Raw genomic sequence first — 27,973 nt, 5'->3', positions numbered from 1 at the left:
CAAACAAATTGAGGAAAACGTCGCCAGCAGGTGATACGTCATATTTACGCGCCAGTGTTGTTATTGGACACCGTTTTGAATTTGGTGAGTGAATCAAACATATGTTAAAAAAAATAATAATAATAACTGTTGTTCATGGTTGTTTTAAGAGACCGTGCATATTTATAATTTTTTTTTTTTTTATTATGAGAAAACGTGTCGTATATTTCCTTTCTGATTTGAATAAACTGCATTTTTTTTATTTTTTTATTCTCTCGGGAAGGAAGTCGTGTTTTAGCTTGTCGGCTATCAGCGACTCGACTCTTGTTAATAGCGGTCCAGTTTTCCTAAAAGCAGAATTTGTTAAAAAAAAAAAAAAAAAGCTGTTGTTGTCTGTGTTGCAGCGGTGCCATCATGGTGGTGTTTCCCAGCTCGCTGACGGAGGAAGAGGAGGCATTGCAAAAGAAATATGCTAAACTCAAGAAAAAGGTAAGTTGAAGGTTCCTGTCCTGTCCCGTCAGTATCAGGGGTACTTTATATTAATAACGAGGTTTTTTTTTTTTGTTGCAATAAAGACTAAAACTGTTGTTTTTTTTGTGGCAAGAGTTGAAATTATTCCCCAGTTATTTGGCGTTTGGTATTAAAACAATGAGTATTTTAGTTTGTGGTTTAACTGTCTTTTCAGAAAAAGGCGCTGCTCGCCTTGAAGAAGCAGAGTTCAACCAACCAGACCAACCAGAGTGGCTTGAAACGGAGTATGTGAATTTGATTCATTATAAACTAGTATGTACACTGAAGCATTTGTGTTTACTAAAGTGCATGGTGTACATCTTCACGCCGCCAGCATCCCCAAAGTGTAAAATAATTGAATTCATTCTTTTACACAGTCACTTTAACTCCGGTCTTATAAGTTTCAATTCAGTTCGGTTCAACTTGGTTATATTTCAATAGGGTCAAATTTAGGGTTTTCGGCAGTTCCTGCGGGGCTTAGGTTTGGTAGCGGTGAAGGTGGTGGGCAGTTATTTCTCTAAATATTATACATTTTCATGTAATTTTGGACAATTAGGAGGACAATGTTAATTTATAGCAGCCATAAAATGATAATCGCCCAAGATTGCTAAAACAAAGCTTATAGTGAATTAGCTGCTGTGAAATAATGTTTGTGTGCTGCACCTAAGTGTTATAATGGTAGAGAAAATCACAACAAAGATCATCTTCGGGTACTTGACCCAGTAATGTCCTTACCACACAATTTTACAACATTATAGAGAGGAACCCAACAATTCAACAATTCCCACGTGAGCGACATCTGCTTTGATTTAGTTAAAACACGGCTTTTATTTACTTCTGACTTTTTTTTTCTATCGCAGCCCTTTCAGACCAGCCTGTTGTTGACACCGCAACAGCGACGGAGCAAGCGAAGATGCTCATCAAGTCGGGGGCCATCAGCGCTATCAAGTCTGAGAACAAGAACTCGGGCTTTAAACGCTCTCGAATGCTGGAAATCAAGCTCAAGGTTTGGTGTCATTAAACATATCACTTCACCTACAAATTTCAAAGTTATCTCTGGTGTTTATAGGCAAGAATGTAATCAGGTAGGGTGATGAAATGCAACAGCACTTGGGGGATGAATGCCTTCAATTTCACCCATAGTCTGGTTTGTTGTTAAACTGTTTTCCTACTTTGTGTTGTTTGTTTGTGTGTTTGTTTCATGCTCTTCATCTGTCACAGGATCCAGAAAAAGGCTCAGTTCCTGCTTTCTTACCGTTCCAAAGGAGCATCTCTACAGATGAAGACCAACCTGAGGTATAGAGGAGGTTAAACATGATGCAACATGACCACTTTGTTGAAGATAGCATCTCTTGTAATGTTTATAGGTAGTGTAAACATACATAAATGATGCACATTTACAGATCAAGACACCTGTTGACCAATGAGTGTAAGTACAGTTTATGCTGATGTTATCACATTTTTTTTTTCTTTCTTTTAGTCTGGAAAGAGAGCCCACAGGAAATCTCTGTATGAGAGGTAATGTCCAAAACCAAAATGAAAAACCAAAGCAAAGCACCATGTTTAAAATGATGACCGTGTGTATCTATGTCTAACATCATTTCCTTGTTTGCCTCTGCAGCTTTGTCAGTTCAAGCAACCGATACCGGGATGAGGAGGACGGAGGTGGAGGTGGAGGTGGCATGTCATCCAGCCGTGAAATGGACAGAGACAGAGAGCGGGACCGTGAGCGAGAGACAGATAGAGAGCGGGTCAGAGATAGAGAGCGGGACAGTGAGAGGGACAGGGACAGAGACAAGGATAGGGATAGAGAAAGGGAGAGGGACAGGGAGAGGGACAGGGACAGGGAGAGGGATAGGGAGCGGGACAGGGAGAGGGACAAGGAGAGGGACAGGGAGAGAGAGAGAGAGAGGGACAAGGACAAGGACAAGGATAAGGACAAGGACAAGGACAAAGACAAAGACAAAGACAAAGACAAAGATAAAGATAAAGACAAAGACAAAGACAGGGAGAGGGACATGGACCGGGACATGGACCGGGAGCGAGAGCGAGAAAGAGACAGAGACAGAGACAGAGACCGGAGCAGAGACAGAGACCGGAGCAGAGACAGGGATCGAGAGCGGGACAGGGACAGGGATCGGGAAAGAGACAGAGATGGACCATTCAGACGTGAGTAGACATTTTCTGTAAACACTGTTTAAGAGCGTCCCTGTATTTTGTATTGCTGTGAACTTCAGGCCCAATAATGGCTTGAAATACTTTGATCATTACCTCTTCTTTAGATAATTTATATAAATAAAACTAGAAGACAATAATCAGATGTATTAACGAAAATGCTTTCTCTCTCGTTCAAATTGACCATGTCGAGTGTGTATGAATTCACGTCTTATCAAGGCTACTTATTTCAGTTGTTTACCAAATGGAGGGTTGGGACTCTCACACTTAAGGTATTACCTCTGACTGTTGGTGTCATGGATGAGGGATCGATGGCTTGATATCAAAAAGAGAATCTGATGTGTACTACTTAAGGTAGCACCCTTCCTAGATCGCTTAAATACGCTGAAATGGGAGAGTGGACCAAGGAAAGCCGTTACAAGCATCTTTTAGCTGGCAGAAGTGAATCTCGTCTGTAGCTGGTGCAGGTTATGTTAAAGCCTGTACCTTCACATACAGACGGAGGTTTCCAAAAAGTGGTCTGAATACTGACTTTTTCTTTTTTTTTTTTTTACATAAGATACTCCACAATAATCAACTCAAATCTTTCCAACAGATAAGAAACGAGTTTGCACTTCCAAGACCGAACTTCTCAGATATCGTTTAGGAATTTGAAGCCTTAAAAGCTGAACTACTTTTGGAAACTCTAGGAACCACAAGTAAGCCTGCACTCTGAGAGTGGAGTGCTTTATTAGGATAATATGTACCTATAAGATATGAAGGAGCCTGATCATTAAAGGCTTTGTACGTGAGGAGTAAGATTTAAAATTCTATTCTGGATTTTACAAGGAGACAATGAAGAGAAGCTAATTTGGGAAAAATAGGGTCTGTCAGATCTCTGCAGCATTTTTGGACCAGCCGGAGGCTTTTCAGAGAACATATTCGATGGCCTTAAGGAGGTTTTCCATTGTGATATTCTCAAAGATCCAAAAATAGTCTGTCAAGGTGCACTTCCAGAAGGTTTTGAAGGAAGCTCTATGATACAAATCTTATTCAGGGCGGCTATAAAGTTTATTACAATTAGGTAGTTAAATCCTGACTCCACAATATATGGATCCAAAATGTATATAAAATTGTTTGGAAAACTGCATATTAAGACTCTTATAATGCAGTGAAAGTAAACCATAGCCAAGTGTAAAGAGTGAAAATAATTCCGCACAATGTTTATTATTTATCCCCGTCTCCTTTGTTTTGCCTCTCAGGATCAGACTCGTACCCAGAGCGACGAGGGGTGAGGAAGGGGAACACGGTGTACGTTTACGGCTCCAGGCTCGTCGAGGACAGCCTGCGATCTGCCTTCTCTCAGCAAGGAACCATCATCGACCTCTCCATGGACAACCCACGCAAGTACGCAGCCCTTAGACGAAGCCGTGCACGCAGCATACTGGGCATCTCTGCCTGCTGCTCTGATTGTCTGTACAGCAATGCGGCTCTCCACAGTGTTATTAAGTACTTGACTGTTCCCCGCTGCTTCTGTTTCTCTCTCCAGTTGTGCATTTATTACATTTGAGAAGATGGAGTCTGCAGACCAGGCTGTAGCTGAGGTCAGTACTGTCCTAAATATTGGGAATCTGACGGTAATATAAATGATACTTCTCTTCTGTATTTGATATCGCATCGTCCAAAACTTAGCCACAGAACAAATAACGATTGAAGAAATATAAAATACAACAATGCATATAATTCAGAGTAAAGCTGGCACTCAGCTGATCATCGAAATATCAATAACAGTTGTAAGTAGAGGCTTTCATAGTTAACTTGTTTTATGAGTAGTTACAGAGTTGGTATAAAAGTATTTGTACATATATTTGTGTTAAATGATCAGATTCTATACGAAATGTGTATAATTAGATATTTTTGCTTGGAGATGGTTAAAGATATTGAATTGAATGTAAAAAATTGTATCAAAATTTGAGCACACCCGAACACAGTGTTCCTTAAACTATTGGTTTAAGTTTGTTTTTGTTTGTCTCCTCTCACACTTGAATTTACATTGATGCATTTTGACGGCATTTCTTCTACGTGTATTTACTGTGTTGTGGTTGATTAGTCAGTGAACTTTAGTTGAAAATATAAGATAAGGTTTCTGACATGTCAGATAAATTGCTAAAGCTCCATAAATTTGAGCATTTTTTTTCTTTTATTGGTAGACAGAAACACTGAATTTAAATTTGAGGTTACAAGAATTTATTACAGTTAATTATTGTTGCAAATGATTATTTCCAAGTTCGATAAAGCACTTTAATGCTGAAGTAAACTTTTTATCATGTCTAACTAGTCAAACAGTGATGAAATCTTTCCATTCTTTTTATTTTATATATATATATATATTAGAAGAAACACAGTAGTTTTGGGGGATGCCGTGTACAAGTAGACAAAGCAAACACTCTACACTGGCCTCGCTGTCTTTGTCTCACAGTTGAATGGCAGCACGGTGGGAGACATTCAAATCAAAGTCAGCATCGCCAGGAAGCAGCCGATGCTGGATGCCGCCACGGGCAAATCTGTGTGGGCTTCACTGGGTAAACGCTCTCATTGTTTGTTTAGACACCGATCAGACTGTCGGTGTGTCTGCACAGCGTGGATTAACCTTCACCTCGGCCTCTCTCCTTCACAGCGGTGCAGAACAGCACCAAAGGCTCCTACAGGGACAAGAGGAACCAAGTGGTGTACAGTGAAGATTTCCTGTGACGGAGTTTCTGCTCATGTTTTTTTGTTTTGTTTTAATGAGCGGTTGAAGTCGGCTGCTTCAGCCGTCTTGTCTGTGCTGCGGGATTCATTTGCTGTTATCTGTCCGCACAGATCACTGTAGTCGGGATGCGATGCTGTGTGGCAGCTTCGCTCGTCAAATTAGAGATGTGTTTTGTTGAGCTCAATAAATAGTATTCACACACACCGATGCTTTGATTGAGATTTCCAAGCGACAGTCAAAGTGGGAATTGGATCCAGATATCGCAGCTCATCTGTGATATTAAGGAAATGTCGGTCCTGTTCAGAAGCCAACACCTGTCAGATATTCACCTCCATAGATGGCATGAGTGTAGCGGTTCAAGCTGCATATTGTCTGTTTGTATGAACTGCATTATCCGAGTATTAATCCATCTGATGAAGGAGATTAAGTAAACTAAACTTTCTGTTCCTGTAACTGCAAAAGAGATTAAAAAAAAGAGATTTCTAAGTCGATACTCTTCCATCAAGTTGTGAAAATGAGACTATATGTAATTTTCTTTATGTGGCAGTTAAAGAAAAAAAAAAAGATTTAAAATACATTCAGGTTATGGGTCCAAATATTCCTCGAGTGCATCGAAGAAATGTTTGAAGACAAATGCATAAAAACACTAACAAGTTTATTTTTACCCATTAGTCATACAAACTGCAAAATTCAATGCAACGAGTGGAATTGTAGAATTCCATTTTTGAGTGGGTAATATGTTGAGATCCTTAATGTACTCTAAAAGAGCAAAGAAGAACCTTTTCATGAGATTCACAGAATGTGTCTGTATGCGTTGCATGTGTTGTGTCTTTGTATTAAAGGTGCGGTGTGGGATCTACAGTTCTACAGAGAAGCTACAGTTGCTGCGTGACTTACGAAAGGCCCCCGCTAGAGCCAGTGTTTGGTTTGTCCCTTCCGGGCTACTGTGGAAACATGGCAGGAGGTAAAGGGCCCGCTCCCTGTGTAGGTATGAGGCAATGAAATACAGCTGCTCTTCATTGTCGGTGATTATACACGAATGAAAACGCCATTTCCATTTTGAAAAGGCTTTGGGGAGAGCTCTAAATCCTACACACTGAACCAATAAGAGACGGGATGATTGGAGGCACACTGGTCTACGCTGGAAGGGAAAAGAAGGAGACTTCTTGCGTGGATAACGGAGCCCTTCCACACGAGTTTTCAAGCTTTCAAAGTTTATTTCCTGAATACTGTTTTGCAACACAGGAAAAAAAAAAAAAAAAAGTCATGTTAGATCTTCACATATTTTATCAAAAGCTTTGTGATGTACAAAAGCCCTTTGAAAGAGCAGTAAGACTACCAGGAGAGCCACAGATGACTCGGGCTTGGTCTGATCAGACAACCGAAGTGGAAACACCTGTATGGGAGAACTAATAGACAACTGACTGAAATCTACAGGATATAGAGGTTTTATTTATGGAACACACTACATAATGTCTTGAGTAGAACTATCCAGACATTTATATCAACAGGCCTTTGTTAGTTCAAACATTTTAACATGACACAGCAGGAAAAGCACAGGTATCAATAAAACAAAGGATGGTATATTGTCTGCTTAGGTTTCAGGGTCCTGGTATCGTTCATCCTGACTCGCACAGACATTTTTAATGTTAATACTTGTGTTTTCCTTCCACGTCAAGTCAAAATGTCATTTGGTGTATCGTTTAGTTTGCACACTTTTGTTTTGGCAGTTAATAGAATTTAAAGGCATTAAAATCACTTTTAGCACTTGTTCAAAATCATTATTGACACTGTGACTGATCACATGACAGCGCGTTCAAATGTCACTGTGGTAAGCAGTTGAGCCTGAAGAGCGTCACATGTTCAGACACGTGTCTCTTTGGCCTACGACACTTGTTCATTAACAAGCATTTGTTCAGTAACAAGGCATTCTTGCTCTTCCTCTCGTATTTTCCCAGCAGCACCACTTGCCCTCTCCCTCTCCTCCTGCTCGTGTAGCGAGTTCTGCCCAGTGGTTTTCCCGTGTTGCTCCTTCAGGTGGCGCCGTAGGGCGGGCTTGTGGGCGAAGCGAGCGTGGCAGTACGCGCAGTAGTGCGGCCGCTCGCCGCTGTGGAGGTTCATGTGGTCTATCAGTGTGGATTTCTGGGTGAAAGTCTTGTAGCACAGGGGGCACTGGTGCGTTTTGCCGCCCCCTCGGTGCACGGCCATGTGGCGGGTGAGGTTGGCCGAGTGGTGGAAGTGTTTGCCGCAGCAGGGGCAGGCGTACAGCAGGTGGGTGGAGCGGCAGTGGAGGGCCAGGGAGTGGGCTGAAGGGAAAGTCATGCCGCAGTGCTCGCAGATGACGGGGCCGGCTACACTGGAAGTAGACCCCACCACAGCGACGGACTCGTCCCCTCCTTCATTTGTTCCCACAGCCGACAGCCCTGAACTCCCTTCTCCGCACTCCTCCAGTGAAAACTGGTTGACGCTGTTGGCTGCCATTGGTGAGACCTTTTCCCCTTGAGGGTCATCCATGTTGAAGTCCAACCGTGGGAAATCGACTGAGACGAAGCTTCCTGCTGTCTTAAGCCCTTCTTGGCTGAAGTCCAGCCCGAAATTCCCTCCCAATCCACCAGATCCGAGGTACCACACATCCTGGTGAGCCATGCTGAAAGGTCTTTTGTCCAGGGACGACATCCACCTTCTCCGTTTGAAACCTCTCCCCCTGCCCCTCCCTCGGCCAATTTTAGGGTCGGACAGTCTGCGCTTGAAAGCCCGGAGACCCTCCGCTGAAAGTGCCACAGAACCGAGATCTCCTTCTCCTTGATTCAAGTCGTATTCTTCGCCTTCTGCTCCCATCACAACTCCGTCTGTCTTTGGGTAACAAGCATCGAGGGATACGTCAGACGGAGCTCCTTTCTCCTCCTCTCCGCCTCTGTTCACCTGCCCGTCTTCAGAGATAAACACCCTGAACACATCAAAGTCCTCCGGTCTGGGCTCTTCCTCCTCATCGGATGCATTAACCTGGAACAGTTAAGAATAAATGTAGGTGTCTTAAAGCTGCAACTAAAGATTTAGTTGTAAAAATACCTGAAAATTGAAGAAAAAAAAAGCCCATCAAAATACAGAGTTGTTTGATGCTTTCCTTCACAGTTTGGATCTGAATTGATGTGTTATAACACCACCAAAATATAACATAAACTCACTGGTTGAATCAGTGGTAGACCAGCAAATCCCCTGTCCTGCGAGGTAAAATTACTGTTTTTGTCAAGGGAGTCTGGTGACCTTGAAGAGAGCCATTTAAAAGCAGTTCCCCATTGGAAAGGTCTGTCTGATGGAGAGGGTCAAGCAGGGAACTAATTACAGAACTATGATGGTTATCAGTTCCTGCAGTGCCAACACATAAAACGAAGGTGGTACTTCCTCCAACAACTCTGAGAACTGTGAAAAAGTTCCCTTTGTTCTGAAAGCACCTATTTCTGACTTGGTATAAAAGTCCTGCACGGAGAAAGTGTGGCTCGATATTATGCAGTCGACAGTACTTAATTAATAATAATAATTTTTTTACATACATAGAATAGCTCATGCCGAGGAATACACCACCCCCAAAAAAATCTTTGGAGTATTAAACAATTCTGGCAGCCTAAATGTTGGGACAACGAACGGACGAATTTATATTAATTAAATGAATCAGTGGATTACATCATTACCGCAAATGATGTAATATCCTACCAGCTAAAAAGGTACCTTAATACATGGGTCGTTCAGCACGGGACTGTCATCATTTTCTTGACTGCTGCCCTGAGCAGACATATCGCTGTTCTCCTCTACTGGGTGTACATCCGGGCTGTGTGGAGGAACAGGAGAGGGTTGAGTGGGTGGAGGAGACGCGACAGAGTATATGCTGTCACTGACGATCACTGGTGTTGGCTGGTTCCCCTCTGCAGTTGTCTAGAGGAGGAAAGGAGAAAACCAGATCATGGGATTGTTCAAGATGCATTACCACTGCATCACTGCAAGCTACAGAAGTGCTGAGCAAGTTTTACTGTGTTAGAATTATTTCTGTCACAAAAGACAAAAAGGACAGCAGAAGTAAATGGTTTGGATCGAATTGGACTAAAAGACTCGCATTACATGACATGCACCACAATAAATGAAAGACACGCCAAACCACAAAATTCCAGAAAGAAAGAAGCAGGAGTGAATACTATTTCCTCACAGTACAATGTTTGTATCGTCTAAAAAAAAAAAAAAAAAAAAAAACTGTCTGTAAACTTTTAAGAAACTACTGATCTACAAGACTGACCTTCAGTGGACGGTGGTTCTTTAGTTTCATGTACTTCTGCAGAGCTCCCCGGCAACGCTCCACGATATGGTCCATCTGGAGGTAGCTGGCAGCAGTCAGGTAGTTAACGATCTCTTCTGGGTTGAACTGCAGGAGACCAGTGTAGCACGACTGAAGCAGATCACACAACACGGTGGAGCTATACAGCATTGACATCTGGAAACAAATGTGGAACAAGAACACAAGGTGTTTTCACTCGGCATAAGAGCGTCAAAGAGAGCCATGATGACCGTGTGGGATTGTGTGTGTTGGTGACCACCTACCTGAAGTTTGGGTGACGGGTTGAGGAGGAACTGGTCCCTCAGGAAGGGGGAGCAGGCAGCCAGTACCACCTTGTGTCCCTTGAATGTCTGGTTGTTGCTGGCCACGATGGTGATGTCACAGAAATGCTGGCGGAACCTCAGTGAATTCATGTGCTTCAGGGTCGTGTCCCCGTGTCCCGGTAATCGGAAACACAGCATCTCTATCTTATCTGAAGACAAACAAGGACACGTGTGTCCACAAATTCCAAGAGTCGGGCAGCCACCGCAAAGGAACTCATTAAAGTGGGCTCCAAATTATAAGATCAAAAAGCACACACAAAATACGACATAATGAGGCCAAATAAATGCCACACAAACGTTATACACAAAAAATATATCATAGCTGCGTGACTTTAAACAGCAGTTTTATTTCCTTTCTCACCCCAAATGAACTCAAGATTTCTCAGCAGCAGAGCTTAAGGGGATTTATTTTCGGTTAGTTCAAATTTTGTCCAATTTTCAGAGCTCGGTTTCTCTTCCTGCGTAAATTTCATATTTTAGAAGTTTATTTTTTAACAATGCTTTTCTGTATACTTAACACACATGTTGGTGAGAATAACTCCGAATGCAACAAATATGAATTGTGTTACTGGAGGAAGGTCAAACGTCTCTTGTTTTGTAGCTTCTCCGGAGGGTAAAAAAAAAAAAAAAAGCTCCAGAACACAAATCCTTTGCCGGCCAGTTTGAATCATAAATGTCTACCTCGAATCAACCTCTTCAAAAAGTGACCGGAGCATAAAGCTGAAACAATAAGCCGATAATGAATTTAGCTGACTGGCACAAATATTTTAATAATCGATTAGTCATTTCAGTAATTTTTTTCAAGGAAAAATTAACATTTCAGCTTCTCAAGTGGGAAGATTTACTGCTTTTCTTGTTATATATGATAGTAAACTAAATATTTTGGGTTCTTTGTCACATAAAAGGAGGAATTTGCCCCCTTGCGCTCTTTGAAATTGTTATCTTCTTACATTGTTCAGACATTTTGTAGATTATCCATATCAATATTAGATCAGCCCTCATGGCATCCTTAACTTATATTAATATAAATAAAGAACATGTAAAATACTAACTATATAGCTGGTTGACTCGAACAGAAACTAGTGGATCACAACAAACAAAAATCAAAATGTCCCAAATCGTTTTATTTAATGTGTCAAGAAAATGGTGACAACTAATGATTTACTACAATAAATAAGTAACTGAAACTTGCTGCTGTGGCTAAGTCACATCTAGAAATCAATAAGAAATGATGATAAAGTGGCCAAACAAGATGAGTAAGTTTTTTTTCTTTCTGGTTAAACAGTAAAGTCACCTAAGTTCAGGAGACGTTATCACTTGTTATGTAGCCCTAAAAATATATATATACCATATTACCTTACCGCCCTTACATGTTATAACAATAAAATCCAGGACAGAGGATGATAAATATATTGTTCCCCCCCCCAAAAAAAACAAAACAAAATCGGCGGTGTGAACTGAGAAACGTTTAAATTTTAGGCTCGGTAGCATGTTTGGGCGTGAAAGGGGCTACACGCACACACACACACAGAAAAAAGACATTTACCTAAAGAGTAGTGAAGTCGCAATTACAATAATATCTGGTCGACTGCGGTGTCAATCAAAAATATTGTTGTTGTTGTCCTTTTCTTCTCGCCACCGGCTGGGTGTTAGCAAAACGTTAGCTGCTCAACTAACAGCTAAGATAGCTCGTTGTTTTGTATCTGCTTGGTAACGAGCCAGAGACACACACACACACACACACACACACACACACACACACACACACACACACACACACACACACACACACGAAATAAAAAGAAAAGCGTCCAACTTTGCCGTTTACTCACCTTCGCCTTTCTTTTTGTTGAACATCTTCGTGAGCCTTAAAACGGCGCAGCTGTTTTAAAAAAAAACAACAACAACGTGACAACAGCCGTTAAAAGGTGACGCCGGTCAGTGTCCGTTCATCTCCGCCGCCACTAACTAAAAACCCTCCTCGATTTATGTTTACTTTTCGGCCCTCTTCCTACTTCTCGTGACAACAAAATACAAAACCCGCCGGCGTGTCACCTTGACTTTGAGTCGGTTTCGGGAGGGAGGGAGGGGTTGGGGGTGAAGCTTTCCCTTCGATGTTGTTACTTGTGAAAAACAACAAGCGGGCACGCTGATTTCTGATCAGCGATCTTCAAATCAATGGACGCGGCGGTGGCGGTGGTGGGGGAGGAGGAGGAGGAAGGGGCGGGGCTTACGCGATGACGTAGGGACGTTCGTTTACGTTTTGACGTTCATTGGGAAACATGTCGGCGTCTGAGACAACGACAAAGGTAGCAAACCTTAACTGCACAATTTTCCAACATTTACCCTGATTTATTACATTTTCCGCGCGTTAGTCCGCTCGGCGACACCGTTGCCGCTAAAGCTGCCGTCTGCCATCGTTGCAAATGTCTTTGTTAGTCGTTTTATTATAGCGTTGTATTGGAAGCTGTGCTACACTGCTAGCGGCGTTAGCCTGTAACAGTTTTGTGTTGACTCAAGGATGTCTCAAATGTTGATATTTTCAGATTTCTTGTTTATCCTCGACCGTTTCGTCCCTCGTGCGGCCATAATTGTGCGTTACGTTTGTCCCACGTGGCGGTGTTTGTGTTTATTACTTGCAGTTCAGACCGGTTTGTAAAGCGAATGTTGAGACTTAATTGTAATTTCTCAAATTGTGCTACGAATGAGTTGTTTCTGTGGGTAAAACGGAGGATTTTAAGCGGTTAGTGTGTGAAATCTTGCTTTGCGTTGCTTTTTATTTGCGGACTATTGTCGTCGGAAGGGTCTTGCTTTGGTTTTCGTGAAAGGTATGAATGGGTTGATTGACTGATGGCGGCAGATGACGTAACAACGGCAAAGCTCAGCCATTGGCTGAGAGGTTTATTTTGGAGAGGCGGAAATTGTTAAATGATGAGTTAAATACTGTATTTTGTTGTGAACACACGAGAGGCGTGACACCTCTGCATCTGTTATGCGTCTCTGGTGACCGCATATGATATCAGTATGAACACAGAAGAACCAGCAACTGCATTTCATCTGATGAAACCCAGAACATCCCGAGTTTGTAGTCAGGAGTTCTTATTTACTGCAGCAAACAAATCGTGTTCTGCTTGTGGCATGTGGCATTCACTTGTGGTGACCCCCTGAAGAAAGATAAGAAGCATTAACTTAGAATTTGTACATCGTGGGAAGTAGGTATGCTTAAAAAAAAAAAAAGTAGCTGTGTGTAAAGAAAACAGTCAACATCAGACGTTTGTCACACTCTTACCTGTTATAACCCAAACACAAAGACTTTTCCAGTTCACAGGTTGCACAGGTTTAGTGGATCCATTTTACATTTTTCCACAGGGTTCACCCATGAAGTGTAGGCTTTTACATGTACGGATATTTTTCAATATGCCTTTTAAAGCCGAAGGGTATTATATGTAGTTATGATTTCTGGTGTGCGAGCTCGGTAATTTAATCTTCTTGTGGCAGCTTGAACTACAACACTATGAAATGCAGTGAATAGTTTGTTATCCTTGGTATGAGTTTCACTAGTTTGTTGTTTTCTCTGCCAGGAGCACCCTGAAAAAGATGACTCAGAAACAGCCGCAGAGTCTTTAGCTGGACCAAGTCAAAGAAAGGAAGGTAAGCCTACAGCTAGTTTATCCAGGTGATGCTGTGCTTTGTGCTTTTCAGGTATCCAAAATTACTGCGTGATAGTGATTTTTCACTTCATGTCTTTTTAAAAACTCTGAATGTTTCTCAGATAATGCAGCCACCACCACGTCTGCTGCTGCCAGCAACAAGACAGAGCCTATGGGTGATACGCCATCACTGTTGTCATCTCAAAAGCCTGGGAAAGACGGTTCCAGAGCTGAAGAAGATGGAGAGAACTGGTCCCCTGCTTCTTCCCCACGAAACAAACCTGCTGCAGGTGAGATTAAAATCCACTTAGTTTTTATTGACACTGGCTGTCCGTTTTGAGTTGCTTGATTTATGCTGCCTCAAATGTTACAAACAGATGAGCTTATTTGGTCCTAAAACATAAAGCCAACAGTCACCAGATGAATCTATGTGAAAGATATGTGAAGGAATTGGCAAAAGGTCCTGAAGGTTTAAAAGGACTTAAGAATATTACGAACAATTCACACAGCACTGATGTCAGTTGCATTTCAGTGTTCATGTTTCTGCAAACTTAGCTTGACTTGAGGATAAACATGAATTTTTTTATGCATTACTTATTATTGATATATCTGGATGATTTTTTTTTCATTCTGAGTAATTGCTTTCATCTCTTCTCTCCCAGGACATGCAGCAAAGTCCCTTCCATCAATGTCGTCCTCGTCGTTGTCCTCCTCTCCTTCTACGTCTTCAGCGGTGTCACCTGGCCGGGCAAAGATGAGTGTTTCAGGGCCTGGTAGCAGTAAATCTGTCCTACCCCCTGCTCCCTCATCCTCCTCTTCCTCCTCTGCCACAGCTTCCTCTTCTCCATCTGTCTCCCCTACCCCACCCAAGATCCACCGGGCACGCAAGACTATGAACAGGCCTCTACTAGGGCAGGTGAGCCAGGAGTGGGCCCGTGTCTGGATTTTAGACACGCATTTGGTCAGCCTCTTTTCTTGATGTTTGATTTTTCATGATTACTTGGGTCACTGGTAATATTTGTTCCACAGGTGAGTCATGTTGAGGCACCTGTTGCATCTGTGACTCCCTCAGGATCCTCCACCTGCCTCTCCTCTGACTCTGAAACTGGTTAGTAGCTGTAGAAAACCAACACTAATTCATGTTTGCTAATGTCAAATATTCATATTGAATGAAAATGAGCTGAAGTGCTTCATTTAAAACTCTCATGTCATGTTTCCTTCAGAGGCCAAAAGGAGGAAACTGGGTCATTTATCAAACAGCGCACCCGAGAAGTCTGAAAACATTCCAGATAATGCTCAAACTATGGTAAGATGATGTTTTTGGAGGTGTATTATTTACACTTACTGTAAAATTTCAGTCCTTATTGTGATCTGGTGTTAATCTTTTCACATTTCTGGTTTCTTTTAAACCCCAGGAAGAAAAGTTATACCATAAAAAGGCAGAGCCTCTCGCCAAGGCGGTGAAGAGCAACATCTGTGTGAGGAAGTCAGAAGAGGAAGTTGGCGAGAAAATTCACATTTCAAGTCCGTCCATGCGAGATTTAGAAAAGGTGAGAGGCTTCATAACAAAAACGTTATCTCGTGAGCTCTACTTTTAGTAGTTTCCAGCCAACAGATAAACCGTGTAAGGATTTAATAGTTCTGTGGAATATTTTATACATGATTAAAAGCATCATTAGATTTTCACAAAAGTCCTGTAAGTAGAAGAAGTAGACAAAAATATTACACTTTTATTTATTGAGGAAATTGATCCGATAATGTATATCCATGAGTGGCAAAAGTATGTGAACCTCGAGGATTAGCCTTTAATTTGAAGGGGAAATTATGGGATGACAACCAGGTGTGAGTAGCTGCTGTGTCAAAGTCTGAGCTTCACCGCTTATGTTTGTGGAAGTGTACCATGGAAAGAACAAAATAAATTTCTGAGGAAGTCAGAAAAAGAGTTGTTAAAGCGCACCAGTTTGGAAAAGGTTACAAAACTGTCTCGAAAGAGTTTGGACTCCACCGTTCCACAGTCAGACAGATTGAGTACAAGTGGAGGAAATTTAAGACCATCGCTACCCTCCCCAGGAGTGGTCGACCAACGAAGATCGGTCCAAGAGCAAGGCGTGTAGCAGCCCACGATGTCGTAAAGGTAACTAAAATTAGAAGTAAATAATAAGCGTCATTTTGGGAGCACTGCATTCCAGCATAATAATCTTAACCAATCTGGGAAGCTCGCTGGTAGTAATATCACAGTTTGGGCCTGTTTGTCTGACCAGGACTGCTCTACATCATTAATGAAACAAGGAATTCTGAATTACACCAATGAATTCTAAAGGAAAATATGAAGACATCTGTCAGGTTAACTGAATCTCAAGAGAAAGTGGGTCATGCAGCAACACAACAACCCAAAGCACAAAAGTCGTTCCAACCAAAGAACGGTTAAAGAGGAATAAAGTCCATGTTTTGGAATAACCAAGTCAAAGTCCTGACATCAGTCGAGTAGAAAAGCTGTGGAGGAACCCAAAGGGAGCATTTCATGAGAGGAAACCTGGGCTGCAATTCCTCCCAGCCAATGTGCAGGACTGATCAACGGTTACCGGAAATGCTTTAGTTACAGTTATCGCTGCACAAGGTGGTCACACCAGATACTTAAAGCAAAGGTTCACATACTTTTAACACTCTCAGATATGTATTATTGGACCATTTTCCTCGATAAATACTTCTCCAAGTATATTTAGGAAGTTTAGGAAAATCTGATGTTTATGCAAAAATATAGAGCATTTTAAAAGCTTCACAAACCTTCAACACATTTTGTAGGTGCCATTTAAGCAACCCTCTTTTGCTCAATAAAATGGTCAGAAAGCAGCAGTTGGGTCGTATTTTGGTGCTCAGAGGGTGAAGGTGCTGAAACAGATGATCTGCCATTAGACAAGGACACCGCTTTCTGTTTAAAGGGGATTTCTTGAAAACAAAGTTATGTCTACTTTCAGAGTTGCACCCTAAATGACTAAAGCCTGACAAATGAGTTTGGTCCTTTTTCTCACTGAATAATGTGTAAACAGTGGCAGGAATGTGTATTTTCAAAAATGTAATTCAGCCCGAATTTTCATCCCCTCTTTTCTACCTCTCACACATTTTTATATTCAAATATATATTCAGAGTTTTTTGTCCTTGTAGTGTTTGGAGTCTGAAACACAAAGAGCCGTCCAGAGCAGAAATGAGAGCGAAGACTCTTCGTGGACGCCGTCAGATCAGGACAAAGAGAGAAACACGGCTGTGTTGGAGACGGTGGGAGGTGAGTCACATCATTAACAAAACTGAATCTTGTTAGATGAAGTGTAGGTTTTTTTTTTTTTTTTAAACCAATAGAATATTCTCTTTAATTTGAAGGTGAAAAAAAAACAAATCCTTCAAATGAATCCAGGATGTAAAAGTACACTGTGAACATGTTTGCCCATTTAAATAAGCAATTAAATAAAAAAGGTTTCTTGTCTTGTTTGTCCTCAGCAGGAAGGCCTGCAGAGTACACGGAGGTTCCTTTGGGTGATCTGGACATTGCTGCTGCTGACAGTCTGACACTTTCTCCTCATCATGGTAGGATGTTACATATGTTGCTTTAACCTGTTGTTTTTTTTTAAAATTTTTATTTGGACAATAAAAAGATTTTTATTTAAACCGTAAAAGCTGCTGCTAAGACATTGCCGGACAGTTAACTTCGAGCAATTGAACAATTAGTTGATCGACAGAATTAATCTGTTTTGATAATAATGAATTTACCATTGCAGTCTATTTTAATTAGTTTTTGGGAAATTTTTGTTTTTCATATGTCTGTATTTATGTTTTTTGTTTGGTACAAAATGATACGAAATTTATTATGTTTGGGTTTTGGTTTGATTTGTGAGATAATTTAAAGACAAAATGAATAATTGATGAATTAAGAAAATAATCAGCATTGTGATCACCGATAAAAGATAACTGTTGGTTGCAGTTCTAGTATGAGGAAGGATTCCTCTGCGAGTATATCCAGATAGTAACCAATTGTAATGGTAATATCTTAACTTTATTCATTCTGTTTTTTGTACGCTCAGATTTGGTATAAATTAACACCAAATTTGATGATTACTTCTCAAATTAATGAATTGATTGTTCTAATAAATCTCAGACAATAATGGAAAATGTATTAAATTCAAAACCCAAGGTTCATTTAATACTAAAACTGTAAATCACAGAAGAAACACAATGAGAATTTTACGCCTTTTTCTGCCTCGACCGGTTGGGGTCAATGCAGATGGTGTAATACCGCTCGCCTCTGAGCTGAACTGGTTCTGTCTGAAGTTTCTTCCTGTTAATAGGAAGTTTTTCTTTCCTTCTGTTGCAGGTTTTCTCCCTTTTAAAGAGGAGTTTTTCCATCCTAGCTTCAGTGGGAGTTGTTGGGTTTCTCTGTATAATGTTGTAAAGTTCTGCTGTAAGAACTTTTAATGTGTTAAGTGCCATGAAATAACCTGTGTTGTGATTTGGCGCTATATAAGTAAAATCAAATAATTGCTTAAACTATTGATCAGTTATCAAAAGTTGCAGATCAATTTTTTTTTTTTTTTTGTCATTAATTTCCGCTTGGATATACAGTGGGTACGGAAAGTATTCAGACCCCTTTAAATTTTTCACTCTTTGTTTCATTGCAGCCATTTGCTAAAATCAAAAAAGTTCATTTTATTTCTCATTAATGTACACTCAGCACCCCATCTTGACAGAAAAAAACAGAAATGTGCAAATTTATTAAAAAAGAAAAACTGAAATATCACACGGTCATAAGTATTCAGACCCTTTGCTCAGTATTGAGTAGAAGCACCCTTTTGAGCTAGTACAGCCATGAGTCTTCTTGGGAATGATGCAACAAGCTTTTCACACCTGGATTTGGGGATCCTCTGCCATTCTTCCTTGCAGATCCTCTCCAGTTCCGTCAGGTTGGATGGTGAATGTTGGTGGACAGCCATTTTCAGGTCTCTCCAGAGATGCTCAATTGGGTTTAGGTCAGGGCTCTGGCTGGGCCAATCAAGAATGGTCACAGAGTTGTTCCGAAGCCACTCCTTTGTTATTTTAGCTGTGTGCTTAGGGTCATTGTCTTGTTGGAAGGTGAACCTTCGGCCCAGTCTGAGGTCCAGAGCACTCTGGAAGAGGTTTTCTTCCAGGATATCTCTGTACTTGGCCGCATTCATCTTTCCTTCAATTGCAACCAGTCGTCCTGTCCCTGCAGCTGAAAAACACCCTCATAGCATGATGCTGCCACCACCACGTTTCACTGTTGGGATTGTATTGGGCAGGTGATGAGCAGTGCCTGGTTTTCTCCACACATACCGCTTAGAATTAACGCCAAAAAGTTCAATCTTGGTCTCATCAGACCAGAGAATCTTATTTCTCATATTCTGGTACCTTCATGTGTTTTTTGGCAAACTCTATGCGGGCTTTCATATGTCTTGCACTGAGGAGAGGCTTCCGTCGGGCCACTCTGCCATAAAGCCCCGACTGGTGGAGGGCTGCAGTGATAGTTGACTTTGTGGAACTTTCTCCCATCTCCCTACTGCATCTCTGGAGCTCAGCCACAGTGATCTTTGGGTTCTTCTTTACCTCTCTCACCAAGGCTCTTCTCCCACGATTGCTCAGTTTGGCTGGACGGCCAGGTCTAGGAAGAGTTCTGGTCGTCCCAAACTTCTTCCATTTAAGGATTATGGAGGCCACTGTGCTCTTAAGAACCTTAAGTGCTGCAGAACTTATTTTGTAACCTTGGCCAGATCTGTGCCTTGCCACAATTCTGTCTCTGAGCTCCTTGGACAGTTCCTTCGACCTCATGATTCTCATTTGCTCTGACGTGCACTGTGAGCTGTAAGGTCTTGTATAGACAGGTGTGTGCCTTTCCTAATCAAGTCCAATCAGTTTAATTAAACACAGCTGGACTCCAATGAAGGAGTAGAACCATCTCAAGGAGGATCAGAAGAAATGGACAGCATGTGAGTTAAATATGAGTGTCACAGCAAAGGGTCTGAATACTTATGACCATGTGATATTTCAGTTTTTCTTTTTTAATAAATTTGCACAAATTTCTACATTTCTGTTTTTTTCTGTCAAGATGGGGTGCTGAGTGTACATTAATGAGAAATAAAATGAACTTTTTTGATTTTAGCAAATGGCTGCAATGAAATGAAGTGAAAAATTTAAAGGGGTCTGAATACTTTCCGTACCCACTGTATATAAAACACGTCCAGGGTTGTCGATCTACAATGAAATAAAATAGCTTGTTTTTATTTCAACGTTACGTGACAGAGAAACTAATTTCATGTTTAATCAAACCCTCCTCTCCCCTGTGCTCCGCTCCGCAGAGGGAAGTGATGCAGGAGACACGGAGCGGCTGGAGGAGCTTCCTCTGTGCAGCTGCAGGATGGAGGCCCCTCGTGTGGACAGCACCAGCCACCGTGTCAGCAGACAGTGCATGGCCACGGAGAGCATCAATGGAGAGGTGTGTCTCCGTCTTCGCTCTTTTGCGTTGACTCTGCAGGCCGCAGATTGATGTTGAGTTTATCATCTGCGATGTTGATCAAAGTGGGATTCAAGATCAAGGGGTTACTTTGATGTGCTTTGAAAAAAAAAAAAAAAACAGGGATGAAGGACGGCGCCTCACGGGTGGAGAAGAACCTGTTGTCAACCCAGAGACAAATGAGAAAGTAGTGTTATTTGTAGAAGATATGAATTATTAGTATTGGCCCATCTTTATATTTGATTTCTACAGTAAACTGTCTGTGTTGAATTAGATCGGAGGAATCAAGTGTGATGATAGCACACGTCTTAAGCACTGCATTCAGTTCTCTCAAACACGACGGCAGAGGGTGAGACTGGTGTGGCAGGTTTATTTTTTTGTGCAGGCAGGAGAACTCCTTACTGTTTTGACTGGTATAACCATTTAAAAAAAAAAAAAAGATATTAGATGTCACTATTTGTGGCATTAGAAAAAAATTTTTTTATTTAATTTGTTGAACTGAAATGTTAAATGTTAAAAAACATTTTCATCTCCTTTTGTATTTGTCAGCTGCGGGCCTGCACCAATCGGACTATCAAAGGGGAGACCATGCGGCCGTCCAGTCGGGTTCCCCTCATGGTGCTTTGCGACGTCCATCGCTCACACATGGTCAAACACCACTGCTGTCCCGGTTGTGGATATTTCTGCATAGCCGTAAGTGTTTGGACCATCTGCTCATAAAAACACTCAACACTGGTTATCCTTTCTGTATTTCGAAAACTTTTTTTCTGCTCCTCTAATATCCTCTTCTCTCCTCATTGATTTTGTACTTTAATTACCTCTTTCAGGGCACGTTCCTTGAGTGCTGCCCGGACCAGCGCATCGCTCACCGTTTCCACCAGGGTTGCGTGACCGTGCTGGGCGGCGGGCGCAGCAGAGGAAACGGCGGCGGCATGCTTTTCTGCCCTCACTGTGGCGAAGATGCCTCAGAGGCCCAGGAAGTCACCATCCCCTCCTTCAGCTCGGCCACAGCCTCCGCAACCACCGTGGTCACCATGTCTGCCTCCTCCACCACCACCCCGTCCCTGCCGCCGTCTGTCCCCACGGCGCCCTCCCTCACCGCCTCCACGGGAGGGATGAAGGACGGGAAGATGCCTGAAAGACCTGTCAGGTAAGTTTTGAGTGACAAGTTTGAGAATCATTGGCTTATTAGAAATTTTATAACTTAAAATGTCTTTTTTTTTTTTTTTTTTTTTACTTTTCCTTCACTGCCTCTTCAGTGCTCGCATGCGCAGCCACGGTTTGGTAACACTTGCAGTGGAGCAGCAGCAGCAGCAGCCTCCGCAGACTGTCCCATCAGCAGCGACCGTGGCCGCTGTCCCTCCAGCAGAGGAGGGCGTGGACAGCGTGGGGCCGTCGCTCTGTATGCCGAACGGAAAGCCCATCAGCCCCAGTGCACTTCCACCTGGACCCAGCAGGGCGGCGCTGCAGAAAGCCATTCTGACACAGGACACAGAGAGGTTGGAGACTGGATTTAGATTTTAAACCACCATTTGTGAAAGGATTTTCTCAACTATATTATTTTGGATCTTTTATGTAACATTTTAGTTGAAACACTCAACTTCAATTTCCGCTCACAAGTCTTATTTGTTTCATAAAATTTGCTCATAAAATGTCGCTCATCTCCACCATCTTTAGAAATCTGTTTAACTACTGTGTCACAAACATAGTGACTCTGCAGCCACAGCAAAATTACATGTTGCAGTAAATGCATGCAAAAACATTTCCGTCTCTGTTTGCTGAAGCTCTTCCAAGACAAATTAAATGGATTTTTATGGAAAACAGGATTTGGACTATTTCTGACCAAAGTGGTAATTATTGTTTTTGACTCACCAGGAGGAAGAAGCTGAGATTCCACCCTCGGCAGCTCTACCCCGCCGCCAAGCAAGGAGAGGTGCAGAGGGTTCTGCTCATGCTGAGTGAGTCACAAAAAAAAAAAAAAAAGATGTGGACTGCAGTTTTAATATACTCTGACAGAAATATGTGTCGTCTTGTTTTTAAAATAAGCAGTTGGGACGATGGAGCTAATTTGACTGTCACTGCCGGGGTTTGATAACTCAATAACACTGAATATTGTTATGAGAAGAGTTGATTATTCGCACAACTCTTGCAGATAGATTGCTTTAAATGTGAATTGTTTATTAAATCTGTTTGTGTTTGTGTGCGTGCCTGTGTGTCCCCCAGTGGAGGGCATAGATCCAACATACCAGCCCGACTCTCAGAACAGGCGCTCTGCTCTTCACGCTGCAGCTCAGAGAGGTCTGCTGGAGGTCTGCTACATGCTGGTGCAGGTGAGACATTTAACACGTGGTTAGCATCTCATTTGATGTAATAGGAATTTCTATAGGGCTAAATCCTTGCATATAGTTGTTTCAGAAATGCCTAAAACTTTACCTTAAAGCTGCCACGCTTCATGTAAAGATAACATTTGCTTGCAGGCTGGTGCTCAGGTGGACGCTCAGGACAAAGACCTAAGGACTCCTCTGGTGGAAGCCATCATAAATAATCACATCGAGGTGGCTCGCTACCTGATCCAGAACGGTGCCTGCGTCTATCATGTTGTGAGTGTCTGTTATTACCAAACTAAAATGGGATACTTGAGGTGTTTGTTTGACGCGAAGTTCAGTTTTTGTTTATGCCATTGCTCGTCAGGAGGAGGACGGATATACGGGCCTCCACCACGCAGCCAAGCTGGGAAACCTGAAAATTGTCACCATGCTTCTGGAGACGGGCCAGGTTGATGTGAACGCGCAGGTAAAGGGAGAGTTCAAATGTTTTATGGCCGTCGAATAATCTGGCAGACAATTATATGTCGCTTTTTTTCTGTCCAAAAAAAAAAAATCCCCTCCAGAATTTTTGTTGTTAGTATACTTAAACCTCTTATATGTGTCTGAGCCAATTATGCGACAAAATCGTTCATTAGACAGGAAAAATCTCTGTGAATCTGTGATGATTCTACAAGCTGAGGTTAACGCCTTCCTTTGGACCACCACAGTACCATTCTCTAATATTTCTGCAACAGATATGTGATTTAAGTAAAGTGCAGCATATCTGTCTTGAGAGGGACCAATGGACCAATAGAGTGTGGTCTAATGCTGATTCTTCCTGTCTCAGGACAGCGGCGGCTGGACACCGATCATCTGGGCTGCAGAGCACAAACATGTCGCAGTGATCAAAGCGCTGCTGAACAGAGGAGCTGATGTCACCGTCAATGATAAGGTTAGTTTCTACGAGTCAACACAGCTGCGCCTCACCACACTTCTTCAACTTCTCTGTCCAATGTAGGTGAGGATCTTTAAATTCTTTTCTTTTTTTTTTCTTAAATATTTTTTGTTGTGAAGTGTCGTGTAAAAAAGCACTATTGCAACTGCATCTGCTCTCGGGCTAAAACCAACGATTATTTTCATCATCAGTTAATCTCCTGATTATCTTCTTGATTAATCATTTGGTCTTTAGAATTCTCAAATTTCCAGGGGCTATCTTAAAATGCCTGTTTGTCAAATCCACAGCCCAGTGTTTTAGAAGCTTAAACGAGTTTACTTTTACTATTTGTTTTTGCTATAATAACCAAATGAAAACGAAAACACTTAATAGTTTGTTATTTTTCAGTTGTTCTTGTTTATTTGTTAATTATTTCACCTCCGTTCTGCTCAGTCAAGTTTAGCAGCTGTTAAATGCATTTCTTCGTCTGTGTGTTAAGGCTCCCTGACTTCTGAATTGTAGATAGAGACCATGTTCAAGCAATTGAAAATGTAAACCAGGAGACCTAATTTTTTTTTCCGTTGCTCAGTGCCAACAGAGACAAAATGGATGCAGTTGTATGAATATATTTTTCGGTCATTACTTTAAGCAGTCCCTTCTCTCCCATCAGGAGCTAAATGTGTGCCTCCACTGGGCGGCGTATGCAGGCAACGTGGACATTGCAGAGCTGGTGTTGAACGCCGGCTGCTCCCTCGCCTCCGTCAACGTCCACGGAGACACGCCGCTCCACATCGCGGCCAGAGAGGGCTACTTGGACTGTGTTACGTGAGTCGATGTCAATCGCAGGCCGTAGCCTTAATCAATATACGAGTCCCGATGTAGAGTCATCGCTTCTACTCCTTAAACTGCGGTGTGAAAGTTTGCCGTCAACATCTTGAAGGAGAGAATAGACACTTGACTGTTTGCTGTGATTTGAATAAAAAGGTACAGCTCGGCGAACATGACTTCAGTTTCTCTAGGGTTTTTTTTTTTTTTTTCTCTGCAGGTTGTTTCTGTCCAGAGGAGCAGATATCGACATCATGAACAGGGAGGGAGACACGCCTCTCACCCTGGCGCGAGCCGACACACCGGTGTGGGTGTCACTCCAGATAAACAGGAAGCTGCGTAGGGGAATAACCAATCGCATGCTTCGGACAGAAAGAATCATCTGCAGGTAGGTTTTGTGGCATTTTAATAGGACTTTGTCTTCAATTAATATTATTTCTTCTGTTCTTCTTTCTAATTGAACTCCTCTGTTTGTGTTTCAGTGACATCGCGCAGGGTTATGAGAACGTGCCGATTCCCTGTGTGAATGCAGTGGACGACGAGGGTTGTCCTTCAGACTACAAATACGTTTCAGAAAACTGCGAAACGTCAGCAATGAACATCGACCGTAATATCACACACTTGCAGGTAATTTCATTTTGGCTTCACGTTTCACTTGCTCTAACACAATAAAGCTTTTATTTTGAAAAAAAAACCAACCCATCTTATTCTTTTTATTTTCTTTAGCACTGTAGCTGCACTGACGACTGCTCGTCCAGTAACTGCCTGTGTGGACAGCTCAGCATCCGCTGCTGGTATGACAAGGTGAGGCACTGATTTAAAGCCACATCATCCAAATGATATCCTCAATAAACCTCTAGGATTCCACTGAAGGAAGAATCATCATGTTATTACTTGCCTGGATTCTTTAATCCAAAATGTTCTTCATCATCCTCATCCTTCATCTCTGATGTTCCCCACTTGGCCAGCAAAAGGACAATATTATTTATTAGCATTCATTTTACGTTGACCAGAATTTATCGTAAACCGAAAGAGGTGAAACTAATGTCAACCTGTTTTGCCTTTTTTCTGCTACCAGGACCAGCGGCTGCTTCAGGAGTTCAACAAAATTGAGCCTCCACTTATATTTGAATGCAACATGGCATGTTCCTGTTATCGAACGTGCAAGAACAGAGTGGTTCAGGCAGGCATCAAGTAAGTATGACACATCTAAGGTAACAGATCCAAATTGCATATCATGAACTACTACGATTGCGCTGGGTTTTCTTTTAAACAGAACACGACTGCAGCCACATTATCTCTCTAACTCTACCAATTCTAATCGCCTGTTTAAGTATTGGTCTGGGGAACTCGTGCTTCTTCTCTTTAAACTGTAAACAACAGATTATTATTCATCTTTCCACATCTTGCTGAAGGCAACAATGGCAAAACACTAATTATTAATCAATCTGCTGCTGACTCAGTCACAGATGATTAACAGCAAAGCAGAGAGAAGGAGCCATGTGTTGCAAACAGCAAACAAATCTGTCACGGATGTTGTTTTTTTCCCCCAGTATTTGCCAAAAAAAAAATGTAAATGCCCAGCGCTCTTGGCTTCCACTCTCTGAACCCTCACAGCTCTCTCCACCACCCCACCCCCCCAACCCCACCCCCCCTCAGAGTTCGTCTGCAGCTCTACAGGACAGAGAAGATGGGCTGGGGAGTTCGAGCTCTGCAGGACATCCCCCAGGGAAGCTTCATCTGCGAGTACGACGAACCTCTCTGCTGCCGCGCATCGGGTTGCTTTTATGTGTAAAAATAAGAGGTTAAAAATGTCCTTTCTCGTCCCACGCAGATATGTCGGGGAGCTGATCTCTGATGCAGAAGCAGATGTTAGAGAAGACGACTCCTACCTGTTTGACTTGGACAACAAGGTGAACCTTCTGCTATACAGAAACTGCAGCACAAGCCAAGCATAAAGATCATAGAGAGTAGACAATAAAACAGTAAATCCAACAGTGTTTGTAAAATATCAGATCAGACACGAGTAGGTGTGATTCATGCTTCATGAGTCTGAAGACTCCCGTTATTTTTTTGTGTGAAGGATGGGGAGGTGTATTGCATCGACGCCCGGTACTACGGCAACATCAGCCGCTTCATCAACCACCTGTGCGACCCAAACCTCATCCCAGTACGGGTGTTCATGCTGCATCAGGACCTGCGATTCCCCCGCATCGCCTTCTTCAGCTCCAGAGACATCCTCAGCGGACAAGAGCTTGGGTGAGAAGACATTTATGAGCACCTGCTTAGAGCTCTTTTCCTTTCTTTACATCCTCCCTTCAGCCGAGCTTCACAAACAATTGACTTGCCTCGTTTCTGTCTTTAGGTTTGACTATGGAGACCGGTTCTGGGACATTAAGAGCAAGTATTTCACCTGTCAGTGTGGATCAGAGAAATGCAAGCATTCGGCAGAGGCCATCGCCTTGGAACAGAGCAGGCTGGCTCGGCTGGATGCCTGCCCAGAATCGGGAGTTGACTGTGGGTTGACCATGCTTGGAAACTCTTAAAACACTCACCCACGGGGCCTTTCGGATTTACCACTTCATTTTTACATGCGCACACTAGCAATGGAAATACACCATGGTGGGGTTTATCTTGTTATCATTGACTTTGAGATGTATGGTGCTGTTTTTTTTCTACATAAAATGTAATTTCTTTCCCCAGAACTGTCATCCAATTTGTCACTTTATCATTTCCACTATGGTAGAAGACATGGGCCTTACCATTTTTTTAAAGTGTCTGGGGGGGGGAGAAAGAACAGGGTGTCTTGTGATTCTGTATATACAGTAATTTTACTGTATCTCACAATGTACTTATGCCTTGACACAAACTTTGTGCATTTGGAGTCTGCCATCATATGCCAGTCATACATATATACATTTTATATATACTTATATTTTCTGTTGTGCCAACAAACACAATGCATTTTCACACAGGACAGTAATGGTTTAGACCATTGCCCATTCTGGACTCAACAAGGACCTGAGGGATAGTGTTGCTTTTGATTGATTGTGTTGCCTTTATGGTCTTTATTTTTTTATATATTGTTTTCTCTGTCTTATGTAGTGTAATAAAATAACTCATGAGCTGATCTTTGAGCACTGGCGTTGATTATGAATTAGTCCATGGCATGTGGTGAATCTTGTTTTGTAGTGGCACAACTTCTCGGCAGCCAAACGCTTTTAATGGCATTTAAAGTAATCGTAAGATGTGTAATATTGTCCTTGATGTTCAATATTAAGTTTGTTGGGTTTTGTGGTTTTGAGGCCGCTATCATGAAACCTGTCGTCTGCTGCTGTTTGTTGTGTTATCAGCAGGGGGAATTTTGGACCATAATGCAAAGGAAGAGGAAGAAATGGAGCACCGCTGCACGGGGAAAGAAGGAAGGTTTCCATGCATCCACACAGAAACTACAGTTTACTGGCAAAAATGTTAGAAATGGCTCAATTTGTCAACCCAATCAAACACAGTTAATTGTTTAATTTATAAAAAAAATATATATATAATATTTGAGAAGTAAAGATTAACACAGGCTTTTTTTTTTTTTTTTTTTTTTAACACTGAAACCACTCATTTTTTTAAATGTGGAACTTCTCGGGAAGAAATATGTCGCAAAAGTCATGAAATTATTTTTAAAAAACAAAACAACCAAACATCCAACTG

General features: G+C 42.0%; 3 protein-coding genes across 7 annotated transcripts; 2 read left to right on the top strand and 1 right to left on the bottom strand.

Annotated features, from left to right (window-relative positions):
• Positions 1-10: 10 nt before the first annotated feature.
• Positions 11-5,599, top strand: nelfe (negative elongation factor complex member E). 2 transcript variants are annotated; one of them, XM_069692564.1, is made up of 11 exons: positions 11-84; positions 384-468; positions 665-734; positions 1,350-1,495; positions 1,711-1,785; positions 1,970-2,007; positions 2,111-2,658; positions 3,906-4,050; positions 4,193-4,247; positions 5,123-5,225; positions 5,321-5,599. In XM_069692564.1, the coding sequence occupies exons 2-11, from the start codon at positions 394-396 to the stop codon at positions 5,392-5,394; spliced, it is 1,329 nt and encodes a 442-aa protein (XP_069548665.1). In that variant the 5' UTR covers positions 11-84; positions 384-393; the 3' UTR covers positions 5,395-5,599. The 2 variants fall into 2 exon arrangements, with proteins under 2 accessions (XP_069548665.1, XP_069548656.1); XM_069692555.1 differs by lacking the exon at positions 11-84 and having other exon boundaries at positions 253-468.
• A 1,065-nt stretch (positions 5,600-6,664) lies between these two features.
• Positions 6,665-12,048, bottom strand: LOC138617471 (zinc finger and BTB domain-containing protein 12-like). Its single transcript, XM_069692540.1, has 5 exons — positions 11,875-12,048; positions 9,983-10,191; positions 9,681-9,875; positions 9,122-9,325; positions 6,665-8,398 (listed from the first exon to the last, which is right to left on the bottom strand). Exons 1-5 carry the CDS (start codon positions 11,897-11,899, stop codon positions 7,280-7,282), a joined length of 1,752 nt encoding a protein of 583 aa, XP_069548641.1. The 5' UTR covers positions 11,900-12,048; the 3' UTR covers positions 6,665-7,279.
• Positions 12,049-12,324: 276 nt separating this feature from the next.
• Positions 12,325-27,401, top strand: ehmt2 (euchromatic histone-lysine N-methyltransferase 2). Of its 4 annotated transcripts, none has more exons than XM_069692485.1 (27): positions 12,325-12,351; positions 13,624-13,693; positions 13,815-13,982; positions 14,355-14,608; positions 14,722-14,800; positions 14,916-14,998; positions 15,108-15,242; positions 16,855-16,972; positions 17,188-17,271; positions 20,052-20,188; positions 20,756-20,899; positions 21,034-21,356; positions 21,466-21,705; positions 22,082-22,164; positions 22,430-22,536; positions 22,684-22,806; positions 22,898-22,999; positions 23,360-23,464; positions 24,117-24,271; positions 24,492-24,659; positions 24,754-24,898; positions 24,998-25,075; positions 25,350-25,465; positions 25,931-26,017; positions 26,106-26,184; positions 26,355-26,530; positions 26,637-27,401. In XM_069692485.1, the coding sequence occupies exons 1-27, from the start codon at positions 12,325-12,327 to the stop codon at positions 26,815-26,817; spliced, it is 3,567 nt and encodes a 1,188-aa protein (XP_069548586.1). In that variant the 3' UTR covers positions 26,818-27,401. The 4 variants fall into 4 exon arrangements, with proteins under 4 accessions (XP_069548586.1, XP_069548578.1, XP_069548594.1 ...); XM_069692477.1 differs by having other exon boundaries at positions 17,185-17,271; XM_069692493.1 differs by lacking the exon at positions 12,325-12,351 and adding an exon at positions 13,451-13,517 and having other exon boundaries at positions 17,185-17,271.
• The last annotated feature ends 572 nt before the right edge of the window (positions 27,402-27,973 follow it).

This window comes from Brachyistius frenatus, unplaced genomic scaffold, assembly GCF_029030835.1.
Source record: "Brachyistius frenatus isolate BFR_SWC_R1_liver_20210118 unplaced genomic scaffold, ASM2903083v1 Contig_2, whole genome shotgun sequence".
Classification (NCBI taxonomy): domain Eukaryota; kingdom Metazoa; phylum Chordata; class Actinopteri; family Embiotocidae; genus Brachyistius; species Brachyistius frenatus.
The sequence above is the reverse complement of the archived record's forward strand: the minus strand, read 5'-3'. Positions and strand labels throughout refer to the sequence as shown.